Source organism: Engraulis encrasicolus, chromosome 15 (genome assembly GCF_034702125.1).
Source record: "Engraulis encrasicolus isolate BLACKSEA-1 chromosome 15, IST_EnEncr_1.0, whole genome shotgun sequence".
Lineage (NCBI taxonomy): Eukaryota > Metazoa > Chordata > Actinopteri > Clupeiformes > Engraulidae > Engraulis > Engraulis encrasicolus.
In genome coordinates, this window is record NC_085871.1 from 46145579 (window position 1) to 46168052 (window position 22474).

The 22474-nt window shown below is 44.5% G+C and overlaps 1 protein-coding gene across 2 annotated transcripts; it reads right to left on the reverse strand.

Annotated features, from left to right (window-relative positions):
- Positions 1–347: 347 nt before the first annotated feature.
- On the reverse strand, positions 348–21197 carry strap (serine/threonine kinase receptor associated protein). Of its 2 annotated transcripts, none has more exons than XM_063217557.1 (10): positions 21007–21197; positions 20537–20650; positions 16700–16835; positions 16156–16237; positions 15134–15206; positions 13568–13667; positions 13130–13267; positions 11679–11815; positions 9384–9533; positions 348–1895 (listed from the first exon to the last, which is right to left on the reverse strand). In XM_063217557.1, exons 2-10 carry the CDS (start codon positions 20646–20648, stop codon positions 1837–1839), a joined length of 987 nt encoding a protein of 328 aa, XP_063073627.1. In that variant the 5' UTR covers positions 20649–20650; positions 21007–21197; the 3' UTR covers positions 348–1836. The 2 variants fall into 2 exon arrangements, with proteins under 2 accessions (XP_063073627.1, XP_063073628.1); XM_063217558.1 differs by having other exon boundaries at positions 21003–21197.
- Positions 21198–22474: the final 1277 nt, after the last annotated feature.

Sequence of the window (22474 nt, forward strand, 5' to 3'; positions counted from 1 at the left end):
GTCTTAAAACCACATATAGATTTAATAGATAACCCTCTCTTCTTGACATATGTATAATGTTTATTCATAATTTATGATTGTGAGAAATGGGGATGGGTCAGGTTATGCCTTATTGAAGGTATCTCCATAATATTACAATGACTTTAACAAAGACATCGAATTAACCTTTCAGAAGTCATATTCTGTCTGTCTTAGATTACATTTCTGACTGTTCGTCTTGACTAAACTTGACCTTAGTGTTGCCTGAAGATTCACTCTTGTGTAGTCTAGTGATTTCCATAGGCAGCTGTCGCCCCCATGTGGAGAGTTGTACGCACTGACACATAGATGACAAAACGGCACAGAAAGGCATTTCACATTTGTTTTTATTTCATCCACCAAAAAAATAACACAAGTGTGTGTTTTCTTTTTTTTCAACCAAAGACATTACAAAGAACAGTAAAGAACGTAAGTAACTTGTGACATTTTCATCGTTCACTTTACCCCAACATGTCTCAGTGAGAGAACAAACAGCACCAATAACCTCTTCAGTTAATTTAGCTACCCGCCTCTTGTGGAGGGGGTTGGGTGGGGTGGGGGCACCACAGAATACCTCCCTTTCGTCAAACACCAAGTGTGTGTGACTGTGTGTGTGTGTACTGTATGTATGTATGCATGTATGTAAATGTATATGTGTATGTGTGTGTGTGTGTGTGTGTGTGTGTGTGTATATGTGTGTGTGTGTGTGTGTGTGTGTGTGTGTGTGTGTGTGTGTCCAAAATTCCCCTGCCCCACAACACAAATGTGTATAATTTTTTACTTTTACAATCTTATCGCTTTTTTTCCCCCGTGCAGTTCTGGAGTCAGTGGTTCGAGAGAGCCCAAAGTGATCACAGCGCTGTGATGTGATTTCATTGGGTGAGATGGGGATGAGGGAGGGACTGTGTGTGAAATGGGGCGTGGTGTATGATGCAGTGTAGCGGACTTGATTTTGACAGACAGGTAGCAGGCAGCTGTGAAATCACAGGTCTACTGCTTCTCTCCAGGGTGTGTGTGTGTGTGTGTGTGTGTGTGTGTGTGTGTGTGTGTGTGTGTGTGTGTGTGTGTGTGTGTGTGTGTGTGTTTGTTTATGTTTAAATGTGTGTGTGTGTGTTTACACCACTAACCCCATTCTACCATATCCCTCCCAAAATGTGTGTGTGTGTGTGTGTGTGTGTGTGTGTGTGTGTGTGTGTGTGTGTGTGTGTGTGTGTGTATGTAAATATGCACCAGCGTGTTTGTGTTCGTTTATGTGTGTGTGTGTGTTTGTTTATGCATGTTTAAGTGTTTGTTAATGTTAAAGTGTCTGTGTTTGTGTGTGTATGCATGTTTACGTGTTTGTATATGTTTAAGTGTGTATGTGTGTGAGACACACGTCTCATAGCCCCTGCTCCACTGATGTTTTCATCCCCAGGTGTGGTGTGTAGTAGGCTGGGTGGCACAGCACTTTCGCAGGGTGGAGTAGAGACGGGGGACGGGGGCGGAGGGCTCGTAAAGGGGGGGTGGCGGTGGTAAGGGTGGTATGGTACGGGCATGATGAGCTTTGCTGCGTTTTTTACACGGAAACCTTTAAACGGCTTCCTTCTTTCTTTCTTTCTTTCCCTCCCTCCATCCCTCCATCCATCCATCAATCCATCTGTACATCCATCCATCCATCCATCCATCCATCCACCCGTGCGCTCCTGTCCTCCTCCTCTATCCCGCACCCCTCCATCCCCTCCCTCTATTTTCTTCTCTTCTCTTCTTCTTCTCTTCCTCCTCCAGTTCTTCTTCATCTGTTGCTTCTGGGTGTGCCCCGTGCAGGCCTGTGTGTGCTCCTCAGGCCTTGATCTCCGTGGGGCAGTACAGCGTCTCCGAGTTCTCAGACGCCAGCTCGTCTGGAGAGACAAGAGAACGAGAAAGAAAAGAAAAAACATTTTATTCTTAAATTCATCAATTCTAATTATTTATTCCTGTAGTGCAAACCTGAAATAATCAGATACACCTATGCTCGTCTACAGGAAAAAGAGAGGAAATTGTATTTAGTACAGTACAGGGCAGTACAGCGTCTCCGAGTTCTCAGACGCCAGCTCGTCTACACAGACAAGAAAAGAAATCAGAACACATTTTGAAAACATCACAACTCTTTGACCTACTTTCTTTGTCTATGCCCTGATGAAGGCCAATATGGCCGCAACGCGTAGGCCCATGTGCTTTTAAACTGAATTTTCCATGTTAAATGAAAGGCTTTTTTATATTTTTCTCAAATCTCAGAGTGCCTCTGCTTTTTCCTTCCTTTTTTGGACCTACACTTCACCCGGTACAGATGAGCACCTGAGTAATATTACCCTGCAAAGTCTCCTGAGCGCTTTAAGCCCTTTAGTGTCTTCTCAGAAAACATTTTATTATTATTTATTTTTTTTACAGTAAGGCCTGACTTTGTTTCTTCAAACTCCTAACCTTTGGCACATTTCACATTTCTGGGGGGCATTACAACACATTCATTGGCAAGCTGCCACACACACACACACACACACACAACCTAAATCCTAAAAGGACATACTGCCACAAACACCCAAACAGACACCCGTGTACAGACCAAAAGCGAACGGAGCGAACGAAGCGACGGAAGTCATTATTTTTCTATGGAGGGCACGCGACCTGCGCTACCAAAGCGAATTCGCCAGGAGCGAAGCTTCTTGCGCTACCAGAGCGAATTTTGAAGATTAAACTAAATCTAATCGCAGGCGAATTCGCTCTGACGCTGTTCGGCGGCAACCAATCGGAACGTTCATATCTCCGAATGTCCCAGGCTGTCAAGCCAGAGCCGTTATGTGATTAGCTGCATCAAACATGTCAATGCTGCGTCTCGAGCGAATACAGCGTATTCAAGGCGAAACTTCTTCTGCTACCCACGCTACCAGGCAGCGTAGTTCGCTCTTGGTCTGGACACGGCAAAATAAGTTTATATCCTCCGTGTCTTGTACTGGCCCATTTTTGAAAGGGAAACCAAAACAAAGGGCTCTCGTGGTGCACTAAGAGCGGTTCAACAAAGACGCTTTTGCACACCTCTGTAGTTGGACAGGTGCGTAGGGTATTATCCCAGTGGGGTTGTCATTCAAGTGTAAAGAAATCCCGCACACTGTCCATTCCACCAACAAACTTTTAACGTTTCGGTCATCCAACCTTCAGGTAAAGCCATAAGAGCGACAACACACACACACACGCACACACACACACCTTTTCCTGCGTCATCAAACCACCTCATTCAGCTCTAAAGTTCCATAGCAGCGACCACACACATGTGCACGCACACAAATACATACACACTTTCACACAAACACACGCACGCACGCACACACAAGCGCACACCCTTTTCCCCTGCGTCATCAAACCACCCCATACAGCTCTCACGTTCCTTATATTGCTCTCCAATGACAGACACTCGATATTAAACACACACAAAACTCACGCCACAGCATCCCTTCACCACCTAGAAACAGAGCACACACGTGCACAAACACACACAGAAAGCATTCACACCAGAGCATCCCTGTAGCTAAGCTACAGAGCACGCACACACACACACACACACACACACACACACACACACACACACACACACACACACACACACACACACACACACACACACACACACACACACACACACACACACACACACACACACACACATATCCACATCCCACCTATAGAGCATTTGCACACGCGCACACGCGTTTGCACATGCAGTATCCCTTAGGGGTGTGCAAAATAATCGTCATATCGATGCATCGTGATACTTACTCTCACGATACAATGCATCGATTCATGACAAGGTATCGTGATACTTATTTTCTCAATATACTGCATGGATTCATGACAATTGATTATTTGATAACAATAAAATTCGATTTGCCACGGGTTATTTTGTTCAGTAGAGAATAGGTAATATTTCTGTTGTGATGTAAGCTCTCTCCCAGATGATAGAATGCTTAAATAGAATGAACTGACTTAAGAAAGCTACACAGCAACTGACAAATAAGCTGTATTTTACACATTTACTGAAGTAAATATCGCAATGCATCACAGTAGTACATGAATCCCAATGCATCGTGATAGAATCGCATCGTGGCATGTGTATCGTGATGCACATCGAATCGTGAACCCTTTGCCAATACCCACCCCACCTACAGAGCGCACACACATGCAAAACAGCATCCCTGCACCTCATCTACAGAACACACACACACACACACACACACACACACACACACACACACACACACACACACACACACACACACACACACACACAGACCATAAACAAACACTCATACACACACACGACAGCATCCCTGCACCTCCTGCTTTCATAGTTCACAAAGGCTCATGCAACATTATCCCTTTCCTGTGTGCTTACACACATGCTCCGTTTCTTCCACACACACACACACACTTTGCATATTGTGGCAGTCCTTGAGAAATGCATATCCCTTCTCTCATGGTGCCTCCGTGTGTGCTGTGTGGAAGTTTGCATATTGTGTGCAGCGTCAAGGGAGTCGCACCCTTGTGTGTATAGTCTGCCCAGCGGATAGATAGATAAATAGATACACGGATGGATCAAGTGTTGCTTTGACAACAACGGATGGATAGATTAATGGCTACACGGGTGGATAGCATGCTGCTTTGAACAGCGGATAGATAAATAAGTAGATAGACAGTGTGGGAAGAGCGTGAGAATTATCTGGCTGACTGAGTGACTAAGTGTTGATTCGTGCTCTGCTCTCTTTCACTTTCTGGAGAAAGTGCTTTCTTGTGTCTCCCCAAGGAGGGATCTTGTGTGTTTGTGTGTCTATACAGCAGGAAATTGTGACAATGGGCTCAGATGACTTGATAACTCTTGGCACTTCAGCCATGGAGGAGGATAGATAATAGAGACCAGAGATCATCCGTACCCTTTCTAGTATGGGATTAGAACCTGCAATCTTCTGGTCCTAAAACAAGCTGCCTCCCTCCCTGATGGGTTGAGTTTCTCAAAAGGGAAGTTGTTAGCCTGTTAGCAACTTCGGTAGTTGCCAATGGGAAAATGCATTGAAAGCAACGAAGTAGCTAATGTAGTAAGCAACTTTGGTTTCGAGAAATTCACCCCTGCAGTGTTACAAACCATGCTGAGGTGGATCGAGTGTTGCTATGACAACAGTGTGGGAGGAGCGTGAGAGTTATCTGGCTGACAGAGTGACTAAGTGTTGATTCATGCTCTTTCACTTTCTGGAGAAAGTGCTCTGGTGTATCCCCACGCAGGGATCACGTGTGTGTGTGTATACACAGCAGGACATTACATTTACAATGGACCCAAACGGCTTGATAACTCTGCACTCCAGCCAAGACACCAGAGATCACCCGCACTTCTTCTGGTGTGGGCCTAGAACCGAGAACCTTCTGATGGATCGGGTGTTGCTCTAACAACAGTGTGGGAAAAGCGTGAGGGTTATCTGGCTGACTGAGTGACTAATGCCGTGTCCAGACCAAGAGCGAACTAGGCTGCCTGGTAGCGTGGGTAGCAGAAGAAGTTTCGCCTTGAATTCGCTGTATTCGCTCGAGACGCAGCATTGACATGTTTGATTCAGCTAATCACATAACGGCTCTGGCTTGACAGCCTAGGACCTTCAGAGATATGAATGTTCCGATTGGTTTTCGCCAAACAGCGTCAGAGCGAATTCGCCTGCGATTAGATTTAGTTTAATCGTCAAAATTCGCTCTGGTCGCGCAAGAAGCTTCGCTCCTGCCGAATTTGCTTTGGTAGCGCAGGTCGCGTGCCCTCCATACAGAAATAATGACTTCCGCCGCTTCATTCGCGCTTAGTCTGTACATGGCCTAAGTGTTGATTCATGCTCTGCGCTCTTACTTTCTGGAGGAAGTGCTCTGGGGAACGCTTTATGGAGGTATCATGTGTGTATACACATGGCTCATGGCGGTGGTGGCTCAAGTGGTAGTGGAACAGTTCGGCAACCAGATAGCTGCAGGTTCAAGCCCCACTCTGCCTGACCCCATCGATGTGTCCTTGAGCAAGATACTCAACTTAACCACAAGTTGCTCCTGGTGGCAGGGTGGTACCCTGTGTGGCAGCCACTGCCACCGGTGTGTGAATGTGAATGTGAATGGATGAATGTGAGGCATACACTGTAAAGCGCTGTATAAATGCAGTCCATTAGTCCAACAGGACATTCATTATATGACAATGGGCTCCGATGGCTTGATAACTGCACTTCAGACAAGAGACAAGAGAACACCCGCACTCTCTCTAGTACAGGATTAGAGATGGGATCAGATGGATGCAGTGTTGCTTTGACAACAGTGAATAGACAGATTATTGGATACACGGATGGATCAAGCGTTGCTTTGACAACAGTGGATGGATAAATGGAATGGATAGATACAAGGGTGGATAGTGCGTTGCTTTGACAACCGTGTGGGAAGAGCGTGAGAGTTTTCTGGCTGACGGAGTGACTAAGTGTCGATTCCTGCTCACTCATTCCTGATCATGTGTGAACACAGCAGGACATACGTACTGTATACGGCAATGGCCTCAGATTGCTTGATAGCTCTTCTTTGGTCTCCTTTTGCTATGGGATTGGAACCGGCAACCTTCTGATCCCAAAAACACCCTCCCTTCCTGCTAAATTAACTAATTTCATCAACAGCCAAAATGGCTGGGAGAAGTTAATTGTATTAGCCATACACAGACTCACTAATGGATAAAAGTGTGCTAGTAAGTTGGTCTTTTCTACCAGCCAAACTGAAATTTCACCAGCATTTGGACAGTTGGCTGGTGTTAATTCAGAGCCCTGCATTCCATTATCCTGACTCCCATCCTCAACTTGTGGCCTCGCGATATACTGATGTCCCGACTCCGTAAAGAAAACAACAAAGTTTCCCCCGTTATCACCCTAGCCAGAAAATCTTTTGGGGGACTTTTCTCCATTCAACATCCTGGTTTGTAAATGGGGAAATGACCATGGATTTGCGCTATTGTGAGGTATTGAATTTAGCTGAAGGCTACGGTTTGACCAGAGAGAGTAGAGAGAGAGAGAGAGGTTCCATTGGCCCATTGTTTCCGGTTCTATAATTGCAAGGCGGAGGGGGGGAAATCCCCCTTTAGGCAGACCAAAGGACTGTTCTATTCAATGCTAGGAGCATTATGACACGGCCCCTTTAGGCAGACCGGAACCTGGTCATGTTAGGTGCCCATAGCAACCTATTACAATGGCATATCTCTATATACTTAAAGAATCTCTGATTTGACCTTTGGCGCCTGGAGCTACATGCTGCATTCAGGCTCTTGAGATTTGAGTGTTTTTTTATTAAAAATGTGGGTATGTTAGGGCTGAATGAATACATTATAATGCAACATGAGGGTCCTAGCTTTTAACTGTAACTTATTTCATGTTTTTATGTGCTTCGGAGGCTGAGATATGTAGTTTTTAATAGGCAGCGGGCATCTTTTTTGCAGGTACCTTTAGCTTAAATGGGTTGATGGTCAGGGAGATGGTCTTAGAATCAGAAGGTTGCCAGTTTGAGTCCCACACCACACATGGTTGAAAACACCTTGAGCAAAGGCACCGAGCCCCACAATGCTCCAGGGGACTGTAACCAATACCCTGTACCCAAATGCTGTGACTGGCTTGGCCTAATGTTAGGGAGGGTTGTAGGTTCCAATCCCACCCTTACCCACCACTACACCTCTATCCATGGCTGAAACACACTCGAGCAAGGCACCTAACCCCACAATGCTCCAAGGGACTATAACCAATACCCTGTAACTAAAAGCTGCAATGATAACATCCTTGGATAAAAGTGACAGCAAATTCTAGTGTAGTGCAATGTAATGTAATGTATTTATGCATTGACAGTAAATAGAATGGACGCCAAATCAACGCTATTTGCCATTCAACGCTTTGAAGCCAGATTTGGGAACATTCCAACTTACATTCCACCTTAGCAACGCCAAACGCAGGTGCTGATTGGACAACAACAAGACTTCTAACGGTCAATCAAACCATGTTCTGATGCTCATTGGTCAATTTAACTTTTAATATCTCTCTAAAATAAAACATCACCACAAAAAATCACCACCCTGGTAAGTTGGAGAGCAAGGGGACCAACTAATTGAGCGAAAAATTATCCCCCTGGAGTGGCATTTAAGGGAGATACAGGGTTTTATGTCTCTCATAGGAATGAATGGGATTTGGCCATTTTTTGGTCTTTTTGGGTCCAACCTTGGCTCCAACTTGGCTTCAACAATGAAATAGAATTTTGGCCTCCATTCTATTTACTCTCAATGTATTCATGTCCCCTCTCACTCTCTGGAGAAAGTACCCGTCTCTCCACTATATTCAATCTTCCTCTTTCTCCACTTCCTTTTTTACAAGTTGCCCAGACCGAGAATAACAATCGGCCTTTCAATCACCAAAAATACTTTCAGTTGGTCACGACTAAACACCAGTATTCCTGTTCCTCTTTTAGAAATTGGTAAAGCCCTAGCTGAAAATATTCTTATTTTGAATCTCCAAAAATGAGTCCACTTGCTTACAGATGAATAAAAATATATTTAACCTTCCTCTTTTTCCTGTTACTCCTTTACGAGCAGTCCAAGCCAAAAAGATATTAACACATTAATCACCATTATATGAAATACACAAGCTAAGCCTCATCGTTCAGATGGATTGTGTGTGTGTGTGTGTGTTAAAGTGCTGCCGCAATCTGCCCCACCTGTCTGGGAAAACCAGGTCACCTTTTGTACAGGTCTCCTCTATCAGCAGTGTGCATCAGCTGTGTGGTGTTATATTAGCCCACAGGAGAGATCGGTAGACAAGATAGGAAGTGTGTGTCTGTGTGTGATTGGAAAGGTTGCGTGTCTGCTGCCCACTTCAGTGGCTGGACGCCTCCGTTGTCAGAGACGAAGGTGTGTGTGTGTGTGTGTGTGTGTGTGTGTGTGTGTGTGTGTCCTGTCCCTCACGGTCCACGTGTATGTGCCTACCCATAGGTCTTGCCCATGGCAGTCTGGGGAACTGTAGTGCTATGGGGGCAGATGAGGGAGTTATCGTGTGTGTGTGGGTGTGTGTGTGTGTGTGTGTCAATACTAACCAGGGGTCCGTATCTCGAAAGCGTCTTTGCTAACGACGGTAGCAACGTCCTTCGTAAGAGCAACTCAACTCTCTCTCGACAGCGACGCTCACCACTAAATCCAAGGGAATGGTGAGACGGTCTTAAGACGGTTATCAACGACAAAAACCGAGAAACGGACCCCAGGACCCCATTTCTCGAAAGCATTGTTGCCATGCCAACGATGTATGGTCTGTGTGTGTGTGTGCATCAATACTAACCGGGCAGCACACATTTCCAGAGCCCGTAGGTCTTGCCCACCGCCGTCTGCCACAGACGCAGAGTCCCGTCTTCAGAACCGCTGGCATACAGCTCTCCATCCGGACTGAACCGCACACAGTGGACCGGCCCAAAGTGACCCTTATACGACTCTATAGGAGAGAGAGAGAGAGAGAGAGAGAGAGAGAGAGAGAATGAATTAATGAATGTTCAGTGTAAAAAACATTAAATGAACTTACGGTCAGTTAAAACTTAAAACATGAATTTATACACAGTGGACTGGCCCAAAATGGCCCAAGTATTCCAAGCATGTGTTTTAGTGCCCAGCCCAAATACATCAACTCAGGTCTTGCCGCAGCTTTTTTTTTTTTTTTTTAAAGCAAGAAATCCATCAGGATGGTGACTGCTTGTTAACCCTAATCCTAACTCAAATACAGAGAAGGCGACAAAATATGTGTACTTGTTTGGGAGGACTGGTCCTGTCCTGTGTGTGTGTGTCCTGTCCTCACCCATCTCCTCCTTGGTGGTGATATGTAGTTGTATTTGTAGAGCTATAGAGTTGTGTGTGTGTGTGTGTGTGTGTGTGTGTGTGTGTGTGTGTGTGTGTGTGTGTGTGTGTGTGTGTGTGTGTGTGTGTGTGTGTGTGTGTGTGTGTGTGTGTGTGTGTTTTGTGCTCAACCAGTTTTGTATTTGTAGAGCTGTAGGTGTGTGTATCTGTGTGTGCTCTCCTCGCTCATCGCCTTCTTGGTGGTGTAGCCATATTTCTAGACCTATAGAGCTGTGTGTGTGTGTGTGTGTGTGTGTGTGTGTCAGGGCCGTCTCTAAAGAATGGGCTGAACGGGCTGCAGCCCCGGGCATCACCGCTAGGGGGGGCCTCCGGTCGCGGAATGTCAAATGACAAAAAATAATAGAAGAAAAAAAAAGAAAACGAGCGAAAATGGCGAGCCAAAGGAAACAGGAGAGCGGAGTAAAAAAAACGAAAATTAGTAGAAATAAAAAAGGAAAGAGCCAAAGAATTATTACAGAAAACACCCAAATTAACCAACCTGTGGAGTAGTCAGCCTGCTGTAGCGGCTACCACCAGCAAAGATTTTTTCGGTACACAGTTTTGGTCCTCCTTGCGCAACTCTCGAGCAGCATGTGGTTCGCCTTTGCAGCTCGCAAGGTTAGTCTATTGTACGGTCAGCATGAACTGGTTTGCTGGCCGTCTATCAGCTGTCAATAACGCCACGCGGACTTACTAAAGCCCTGATCAAAAAGCGAACCGCGAGATATTACATTCCTCACGCAACGTTTTGGTACATGGCGCTGCGCGTGCATAGTAGGCTGCATCAACATGGTAGGCTATGATTTCGCGACATCGGCAACTTCGTCAGCATTTAAGATAGTGTTAGTCATGTCAACGTTATTGTTTTGAAAGATGTAATTGCTGTCAATGCCAACAGACAGTCAATTAGTTTCTAGTCGCTGAAACACCTTAAAAATAGCGACAGATAAGAGAGAAGGTGGGAGTCTTTGACAGTGAGAGAAGGCGGGACATATCTCACAGACGCACGCCTATGGCAAGCCGTTTTAACAATAGTTTTTTTAAGTGACAAGTTTTTTTTTTCTTTTCTTGTAGGCACATGTAGATTGTAGACCATCCTAATTTGAGTTTATAATTTCTAATATATCAGTTTCAGTAGCCTACAATCTTAAATATCCCTAGTGTAATATTGTATGCAACAATTTGTTTCATTAGTAGGCCTACATTGGATAGGCATGTAGCCTACTACATTTAGACTGATAGGTTGGCAAATAGCCTACATTTCCATTGTGGAATATTATATTAGACCTACATAGGTTATCTACACAGTACATATGCAAATTATTATTAATTATTTTATGTTATTAATTTAAAATATTTTTATTTTACTTATGATTTATTTATTATTCATTATTATTTTGGGTTTAATTTAATTTGGGATTAATCACAGAAAGTCATCGAGTTAATGCGATTAAAGATTATCATGTTTACCCACCCCTAGAAATAATATCACCAGTTAACTTAAACGTTATCTGTCATAGATTGGTAGGCCTACTGTGTACGCTGATGTGTCAGTGGGTTTGTGTGACGTCATGCGTCAGAACATGATATGAAGGGCCCCATCCGGGTAATTAGCCCCGGGCCTCAGAAAGTGTTAATCCGGCCCTGGTGTGTGTGTGTGTGTGTGTGTGTGTGTGTGTGTGTGTGTGTGTGTGTGTGTGTGTGTGTGTGTGTGTGTGTGTGTGTGTGTGTGTGTGTGTGTTCTCCTCACCCATCTCCTCCTTGGTGGTATAATCGTATTTGTAGAGTTTGAAGTCATCTCCTCCGGCTACAAAGAAGTCCTTATCAGGGTGAAGAGAGGCAGAGTGGATGGAGGTGGGGGCGTCCACAGTCTTTATCAACTCAAGGCTAGAAAAGAAATAAAATAAAATATTGATTAAAATAAACTAATATGGGAGAATTAAAAAAAAAAAAAAAATTCAGATCTATACCTTCAAACTTGTATGGACAGAAGTGGATTGAGGTTTGGGCACCAGTATTATCTCAAGACTTCATCAAAAAAAACAATATCAATATATAGCAAATATGATAAAAATAATAATTTCATAATTTACTAATCAAAGAAAAGAATAACACATGAAAGTAAAAAAAACACATTCACACAAAGCTATCAATCAAATCTAAACACATTAGAGTTAATGGATGTGAAGGCTTCCACTCTTATCAGCTCAAGGTTACGGACTGAGTGGGACACGACCACAGCAGTCAGCAGGGTAAATTAAAAGACCAGTTCAGTCAATTTCAACATTCAGTTGTAATGCTCACACTACCCTGGACTTGTCAGTACCTGAGATTTTTTTTCTTTCTTCTTCAGCCTTTTTGCGAGATCCTGGTCATTGTAATGGGGGCAGCGCTTTGTTTACATTTCAAAAAAACATTTTTATTTATTCCCAAAAACATCCAAAAGGTTATACAACATCAGCAGACAACTAGCAAACAGCGGTACCTTTTGGGAAAATATTTGGAGTAGGCCCATGTTCATTTAAAAAAAAAAGTAAACAAACGCTGCCCCCATTAGAATAGCTCATATCTCGGAAAGGGCTGAGACGAAAAATGTGGCATCACCGGGTACTGACAAGTCAAGGGTAGCGTGAGCATTACAACTGCATGTTGAAATTGACTGAAATGGTCCTTTAACTCAGTCGTGAAGGACACATCATTTAGACATAACAGGCCATATTATTACTTTGTAGAGTTTAGGATAATTCCAAAGCAGGCTTCAGCTGTCATCTGTGTGCACCTAGACATATTATTTCACCTGTGTGCGAAGGCTAAACCCTATCCGTAGAGCAGTTGTGGGGAACCTATGGCCCGGGGGTCGGATCAAACGGCCTCAGTGGCCGTTAACAGCCCCCAGGCCATAGGTTCCCAACCCCATAGGATTCCCATAATTTTAACGTGATGCACATGACATGTTTTGTAAAGGAAAGAAATTACATTTGCAATACAATCAAGTTATATTTTCAGGGGACCTAGTGAAGGTGGGGTCTGTTGTTCAATGTAGGCCACCTTCAATGTAGGCCTAAAATGCAGGGGGAAATCCTTGGTTTGTGTCCATTAGTACAGCTCGTGGAGGACTACATAACATTTGAAGTGTCCCTTCGAGTGAAAAAGGTTCCACCCACCCTCACCCACCTACTCACTCTCAGAGTCAGACCTCACCTGTGTGCGTTGTAGAAGGCTACAGTCTTGCCGTATGTGATGACCAAGATCTCTCCGTCGGGGACGTACTCCATGCTGCTCACGGCCACGTCAAACGTCAGAGTCTTCACCGCCTCACTCGTGCTCTTATCCCACAACCTGCAGCACACACACACACACACACACACACACACACACACACACACACACACACACACACACACACACACACACACACACACACACACACACACACAATCATGGTTCATTCAGCTATAGTCAAAATCTCAAATAGAGCAATGCCCTGGATGACCGTATGGTTTTGTCGTCTGATTCGGAGAGGATCTGCTGGTTTGTGTGTGTAATAGTCCCTCTTCTCTCACCGTATGGTTTTGTCGTCTGGTATATGTAATGTAATGTAATGTAATGTAATAAAATGTCCCTCTTCTCTTCTCTCACCGTATGGTTTTGTCATCTGCTGCGGAAAGGATCTGCTGGTCGTTGTTGCACCACAGCGCTTTCTTGATGGCCGACGTGTGACCCGAAATCTCCTGCGGCTCTGGACACACAGGCACAGCATGCACATCATGAACATTTACTATATAACAGATTAGGGCTGTCCTAAACGATTATTTTTCTCACGATTAATCTATCAACTATTTTTTTCGAATAGTCATTTAGTCAAACGATTAATTTTTCAAGTACTCTAGCACTTTAATCTTAAAGGAAATTGGGAAAAAAGAATGGTCCTTGAGGTCCCTGAGCTCACAATGAGCTTTAAACAATGCTAGTAGCGTATTTACTCCGAGATACAACGTCCAATTCATACGTGCTGGGCAATTTAAAGTAAATAAAAACTCATTGAATTAAATTAAACGATTATTCGACTTTGAACATTCTTGTCGACTAATTTTTATTTTAATTTTAAGAGACAACATTCAAATGCTAAGACGATAAATATTAAAGACACATCTCCACAAGTACAAGCACACAGGTGGCTGTAATTTTACAAGGACACACACACACACACACACACCAGACATCTAATCCCTGCCGAGCTTTGAACAGGATGGCTCCCAGGAATTGGTATTAGCACAAAAGTGTGTATTATTTGTTTGAGGTGTGAGTGTTCGTGTGCGTTCGCGTTCATCTGCTCATGTACTTGTGCATTTTGACACTATCACCCGCATCTTGCACTTGTGCCCTATGGCTTCGTCATGTAGGAAACTGTGCACGCATGCATGACCTTGCCAGATAGGTTTATTATGTTAATCCTAAAACATGGAACAAGATGTTACACAACATACATGTCCATTGTGCAAGTAGATGATATCCATGAGAGAGAGAGAGAGAGAGAGAGAGCGTGAGAGAGAGAGAGAGCGTGAGAGAGAGAGAGAGAGCAAGAGTGAGAGAATGTGTGTCGAAGTGCCAGAATGGCTTTGAATTTTGGGACGCATTATCAGTAGTATGCCTAGAGAACTGTAAAGCAGGGTTTCCCAAACTGGGGTGTGTGCACCCCTGGGGGTGCGCGGCCTGCCATTAGGGGGTGCGCGAGCTGAATAGAGCAATGGTGGATATGTGTGTTTCATATCTGGCATTAATGAATATCAATTTGTTTTTCATTTTATGGTGAATTGTATGCTGGAAGAGTCCATCTGAAGTGCAGTTTAACTCCTTGACTATTGGAAAATAGGATTCCCCAAAACGATTGTGCACAATGTGCAGTGAATGCGCAGTAAATCCATACTTGCGTGGCCATCAGCACACCATAAATTCGCTTGGGGGGTGCGCGAACCACATAAAATGTACAATAGGGTGCGCAGGGAAAAAAGTTTGGGAACCACTGCTGTAAAGCATGACCTTGCCCCATAGGGTAATTATGTAGGGAACAGTACGAAACACGGACGACCTTGCCATGTAACATTGTTTTGTAGGGAACTGTACAAGAACAATAAAAAGTCTGGACGTCTTCAAGTCCACAACAACAACATAAAGGTCTTGATGTCATACGGTAGACGGACTCACCTGCATCAGGCTTGTTGAGGTCATAAATGCGCAACATCTTATCATTGCCTCCAGTGAGCAGGCAGCTGCTGTCCTGCACACACACACAGATAAAGACAAGTGAACAGAGCGGACCACATGTGATGTGGACATGTGTTATCTCAATTATCACACGTCCGATACTCTTGAAAAGCACAACCAGGACCGCTTAAAAACATTATGCCATCATGATGACATAAACTCACTGATGTACGGTTACGCAAAGTGCACTGGTGTCAAAAAGTCAAAAGCCAAAGTCTAGACAATGTGTTTCTATGTGTGCTTAACCTGCATGAAGTCAAAAGTCTTTCTAGTATAATTCTAGTGTGTGTGTGTGTGTGTGTGTGTGTGTGTGTGTGTGTGTGTGTGTGTGTGTTTAACAGAGTGAAATCCACAGTCTTCTTGATGATGTGTTTAAAGGGCAGATTATAGTTCAGCAACGGCGCCTGTTGCTTACGGTCGCTAACCACTGTTGATGTTATAGATCTGCGCACGAGGTGTCATGTCGTTAGCTACATTTGGCTACATAGCTACAAGGCTACAGTACAGTAGTCAGACTGCAGGCATTGCGCTGCGAGTGCTAAACTGATGTAGTGTTTGTTTGCTACTTACTAATTCAGTCATTGTAGCTTCATTCATTTACACAGACTAGAAAGAAAGTGTTCGTATTCCACAGAATATTGACAGTTTGGCTCTCGTAAACTACCGGAGAACTGTGCCGCCACGAGAAGAAGGAAGTATCGAGACGACCAATCACAGCGCCTTTTCTCTGCGACCTTCGCAACCGTCTGTCGCGTAGTCAGGATTTTTTTGAGGCGCGCGACGACGGTTGCAGAGCCTCTGCGCGGGGGGTGTGGTCGCGCACAGACGGTTGCACAGGCTCTGCAACCGTCAGCGCCAATAAGTATAAATTGGCCTTAATACATTATTTTGTGTGTGTGTGTGTGTGTGTGTGTGTGTGTGTGTGTGTGTGTGTGTGTGTGTGTGTGTGTGTGCGTGCATACCTGAGTGAAGTCCACAGTTTTGACGATGTGTTTGTGTGCCAGCGTAAGAACCTCCTCTCCAGTCACGGCATCCCACACCTTACTGCACATTGAGACACACACAGACACACAGACACCAACGTTATTGACCTTTTGTTACCTACCACCCTCCCTGGTCAGAGAATCCCACACCTTTCTGCACATTGACACACACACCAATAACACTAACGTTATTGAACTACCACTCTCCGTGGTCACAGAATCCCACAATGAGAACAATATCAACAGTAAAAACACATATGCTCGAGTCGACACACAACACAATCACTGCTGGACAGCCAAATAGTGTGTGTGTCTTTATGTGTGTGTATGTACAGTATGTGTGTGTGTGTGTGTGTGTGTGTGTGTGTGTGTGTGTGTGTGTGCGTGTGTGTGTGTACAGTGCACTCAAGCAGAGTCGGCGGCGGCGGCGGCCGTAGCAGCCTTGGTGGCCTCCTTGTTCAGAAAGAGACAGTGTGTGTGTGTATGTACAGTATGTGTGTGTGTGTGTGTACAGTTCACTCACGCTGAGAAGTCGGCGGCGGCCGTAGCAGCCTTAGTGGCCTCCTTGTTCAGCGTGGCTCCCCAGACGGCTCCTTTGTGGCCCAGGAACGTCCCGATCCAGTCCCCTGTGTCTCCCTGGCGCAACATGGGCTTGCCATCTACAACAAAGGATAATAGATACAGTAGTGTGACATTATAGATAGGTAAGGATAGTAGATCGTAATATCTGTAAGTCGCTTCGTCAGCTAAGTGTAATGTAGTAGTGACAGGTAAAGGGTGTTGCTTCAGTCCTCGATCCAGTCCCCTGTGTCCCCCTGGCGCAACATGGGCTTGCCATCTACAACAGAGCAGTAGCGGTGGGTGGAAATTTTGATTAGGGAAGCACAATACAGAATAGCGCAGGTGACGTCAGCATAATAAGAGGTGATAGGCATGGATTTCAGTTCTTGCCTATTTAATAGGCCATGATGAGGTTTGCAGCAAGTGAAACGTGTAAGTAAAAGGGACACAAGCTTGCTCCACAAAAAAATCCCAAACTGTTTTGAGATGTGCACGATGCAAGGGGTCACTAGAGAATGCACAGGTTACATAGGCTAAAACCTCGGATATGCTCTCAGATATCGGCTACCAACCATTCCAGTGCAAGTCCATCACCACAAAACCGGAGACCTTTTGTAACCTAACAGACAAGCGTCACAAAATAGTGAGAGATCCCCATCAGCCCAGCCCTCTGCACGAAAGAAGAGAATAATAACTTAAACAACAACAAATGCGCTGTCTTTCTCTATCCTGCTTGTTGTCACACGCGCCCTACTGTTATTCGTGATGACGGCCAGGAAATATTGCGCAATACTGAGGAAACCATCAAAGCATTGAGTGGGCCTCGGGTGCTAGCGTCAGTGCATCTGCCACGAATGACTTTATCCAGCATTGACCACAACAACAGCCAATAAGACGTCCTTGATTACAGCACATTAAACACCTCTCTCACCTCTCTTTTCTACAACCGACAGTGGGCTACGCTGCGCACAACAAAAGCACCATCGGTAACTTTACGACAACATAATTTGCCATCACCGCATTGAACATCGAGGCACTCGGCGGTGCTATTACATGTAGTAAGCTAAACATGACTTACCCACCAGTTGCCTCTCGAGAGCACTCTCCGAATTAGGTTCATCAAATCATCAAATCGCCTATCCAATTCCTTTGCAAATCATAGATTGTATGGTCCAAATACTGTCCCTGTAGGAATCCCAACACCGATCTCAAGAAATGTTCTCTTTTGCTCTCCATGGTGTCAATATAAAACTCTGTACAGTCAGTGAATGAGACTGAAGAACAGCGCGGGTAAACCGTCATCTCTCTTACAAAATACTTATTTGATATTGGTGGTCAACAGCTTTAGGGCGGGTTTATTAGAGCCAACTTCCAATCACTACGAGAAAGCCAGGAGAAGCACATCCGTCTAAAATTTACCCAGGAAGTTTTTCCATACAATGCACAGCATTACAGCCGCACTCTGATTGGCCAATGCTCCTCAATGTTTTATCAATCGGCGGCAAGAGCTCAGGTGAAGCAACAAGCTGTTGCTGTATGCATGCTTCCCCTCATACACGGCAGTAGCCGAACTAAAAGACTGCTCGTCTCCATGGTTACTCCTCAAACAAAATCTTGCACTCGTGGGGCAATGTGGTAGAAATCATAGCCTAGATGTTAAAATAACTGCAATTTTAACCCGCCCCTGGTTGAAATTAAATGTAGCATTCATGAAAATACAGTATATAGAATCTTGACAATATTGATCAATAAATATGGTTCGTTTTTGAGCTGACTTCCAGTAGGCTGTGCTTCCCCTAGCTTCCAATAGGAGTCGCCACTGCAACAGAGGATGATAGATACAGTAGTGTTTACTAGAGATAATGAAAAAAAGGAGTTGCACACAAGGCTTGTGTGGAAAAAGCATATTGAAGCCGAACATTTGCAACAGAAGCCAGAGGTTAAAACTGGAGCAGCAGACGTTTCGGACCATTCTCAATGTCTCCAGTAGGACTACTTTTTGGGAGTGGACGCACCAAGCAATACACGGGTCAAAAGTGTAGCCGCAGACGCCGACCTTTGCTGTTTTTTGACAGATACAGCAGTGTGACATTATAGATAGGTAGTCAGCTCCCTAATGCCCCCTGTGGGGCTGTAGAGCCCCGGCTGAGAAACGCTAAGATACGAGTGATAGGTAAAGGGTGTTGCTTCACTGCCCAATCCATTCCGCTGTGTCTCACTGGCGCAACATAGACTTGCCATCTATAACAGAGGATAATAGATACATTCAGGGATCTAAATTAACACCAGCCAACCAACCAAATGTTGGTGAAATGTCAGCTTGGCTGGTAGAGAAGACCAACTTACTAATCACTTTGACCCATTAGTCCGAATGTGATTAACTAGTAAGATTAATGTCCTCTAGCCATTTTGGCTGGTGATGAAAAAAGCCCTGGATACATTGAAAGGTTACGGGTAAAGAGTGATGGTGGCAGCCGTAGCCTAGTGGTTAAGGAGACAGGCTTTAGATCATAAAGGTTGCAGGCTCAATGCCCACCCTTAGGGCCAAAACATACGAAGGCGGAACGGAACGGTCGCGGGACGAACGCAGTCTTTCTGCTTAGTTTCGGCTGGCGTGTTTTTCTCTGCCTTTCACACTGACAGCGTCGGCGTGGGCGGCCAGTCCTGTTCAAAACCCTCCCCACAGCCAAAGCTAGCATGCTACTTTGCCATTCATTTGAATGAGACACCGCCGGCGTGAAAAATACGCTTGAGTTCTATTTTCCAAATGCAGGGCGGAGCCGGCTCCCGCGCCGCTGATGCGCGACTACCGCCGGTTGGTGTGTAAGGACAGATATGTTTCAATGTATTTTCACCGACGCCGGTAAAAAAAGCAGCCGTTCCGCGACGCTTTACCGCCCTGGTGTGTAAGACCCCTTACAAATCCCTCCCTTCCTCCATGGCTGAAGTGCCTTTGAGTAAGGCACCTCACCCTACATTGCTCCAGGGACTGTAACCAATACCCTGTGATGTCTGTAAGTCACTTAGGAGCTAAGTATAATGTAAGTTCATTCAACATGGCTTTGCCATCTGCACTGGGATAATAGCAGTGTGACATTATAAATAGATTTGCCATCGCCCACACCCAAAATGAATCAAATCATATAAAAATAAGACAATTTCATACAAAATTACTGTTGTCAGGCTACCTTTACAGCCTGAAAGGCAGCAACATGCTGGGTGTGTGGGGAAAATACGGAGTACTTACAAAAAATAAAATATAAGGTTTTGTTTCCCAGAGGAGTTTAAATCACGAAAGGTTTGTGTGTACTCAAGTGTACTTAAAATGTTATATAGTTACAGCAGGCATGAGACTGTATGTTGGCAGACTTGAATGTCATGGGATTAATGGAAATATTCACTAATCTTGTGACAGCAGCCGGTGGCACAGATCATAAATGGTACCCCCCAATCCACAGACATATTTCAAACCTGACGATGGCTGAACATCAATATTCACACAAACAGCACGTGACACAGTGACTCACTAGCCATGACAGCTGCTAGATAACTTGTCACGTTGATACCAAGGACTGTTCCATGTCCGACATTAGAAATATCAATGAATGAGAGTATGTAATTTTAGATGTGGATGGTGGGGACATGTCCATGCCACTTTTGATATAAACCTAGTTTGACATATTTATGTCACATTATGTCATATTAATCCCCACCACTTTTCAAGCCAAACCTACATCTTTGAATGAATGAATGAATGAATCGTCATCAATGGACGTGGTCACAGGTCAGTCACCCTCACCTTTGCAGGCACTGATGAGGAAGTATCCGTAAGGTGTGATCCCACTGAAGGCCAAGTCTACAACTGGTCGGGTGTGCCCGGAGCAGGTTAGAGGGGTCTGTCGCATAGCCATCACTGGAAACCGCAAATTAGTCATAAAAAAGACAATGTTCACATTATTATGCTACCTGTAGCGTCATCTCAAGTTAGCTCTGTCTGGCCAGCTAGCAAGCAAGAGAGGGGCGCATCATTCTCTGCTTCATATTCAACCGTATCACCGTGACATTTGAGAGGAAATGTTTGTCTGTAATAAATCTGTGTCAGGACGTTACATGATTAGTGTGTCAAAAAATATCAGCGTCATTCCATCTTCGGGTTAGCCACCAGACAAGCTAACACTGAAGCTAAACTTAACGGCTTTCAGATGAAACGTCACTAGCATTTGCTAGCCAACAATAACGGTAACAACAGATGGTAGCTAGCCTACCTACCTTCCTCGAACAAGTGTCAGAAACCAAGGCAGACAGGGCTTACGTCGAAACAAAAAGGGGAGACTTGAACAACACTATATGCTACAGTTGTGACAAAGAGCTGTACACCCGGTAAAAATACTGTGCCACCAGCTACTGTGTGTTAGCAACTCGTGTGGGTGCAGTTCTTCTCACACCACCAACTGTGATGTGTAGGCTGTAGCAACCCAATGTAAGTAGGCTGCCGGATGTGAGTGCCCGGATATCCGCCCGAGTATTTACGTCTATTTTACCTCAGCTACTCGCTTTCGGTCGTGTATTTACGACAGTTTAACCTCAGCTACATGATTTCGGTCCGATTTGAGTCTGACTGAAGATGGAAGGGACATAGGTGCCGTGCGTAAAGAGCCCACCGCACATCGCCGTTTCGGCGACACCAGAAAGTTCCTTGATCTCCCAATCAAAAGAATAGGCCAGGTGACCAATAACATCAAATTAGTAATAAAACAAATTAATAAAATGAACTTATAACTTAAAACCGAATTGATTTGGGTGTGAAAATTAAACTGTCTCAACCGGGCACCCAAAGGGAATCCATCAAAAGATAACGGCGTTACTTTCTCGTCGGCATTAGCCTATTTTGTTTTTATTATCCAGGAGGACTGAGCTGAAAACTGCAGCAGTCACCTTGCACAGTTCTAGCTGCTCTGAAGCACGTGCGTGTCTACGCAAATCATCCTGCACATTCGCAATGTTAAATAAAAAGTTTTGCACAAGACTATAGTCTAAAATAGATGCACTGCCACAGACACTGGAATAGCCCGTTTCGGAAGGCATTAAAGTCACGAGTTTACCCAGTCTAAATGTAGCTAGCACTCGGGAAGTTTCTGAGTTTTACTCCTTACCTTATTTTATTATTATTATTATTATTATTATGTTATTATTACATTGTGTAGTTATTATTCGGTGGTGCAAAAACAACACGCGAAACCATGCCGCATAGCCTATTGTGCCATAGGCTATTATTGATACTGAATATAAATATTGGAGCCTCCGTGTCTAGATAAAGTCAGAGGCGCGCGCGCACGCTCTTATTTCTGTATTATATGAAAATATCCTAAAACGGTTACAACATCAGAGGACCTTCGTGGTGGAGGATACTTGCGGCAGCGGCGGGGGCCGAGAGTTGTTACGAGACACTCTTAATATTATTGAAGGGACAGACCATGCTCGATACTTTACCCGGTGTAAATGTAGGCCTTGCACTCGAAAAGTTATGCCGCATATTGTGCAGATTATTTGGTGATGCCAACAACACGTGAAACTAGGCACATTGGAGACTAGAGCCTATAATTTAGACATAGCCTATTCATTCGATTGTGCTACGTAAACTTAAAAGTGTCAGTACATAATCAAACGGGACGCTGAAATATTGGAGCCAGTAACTTCGTGTCCGGTGGATATTGTGCAGAGGTGTGTGCGCGCGCAC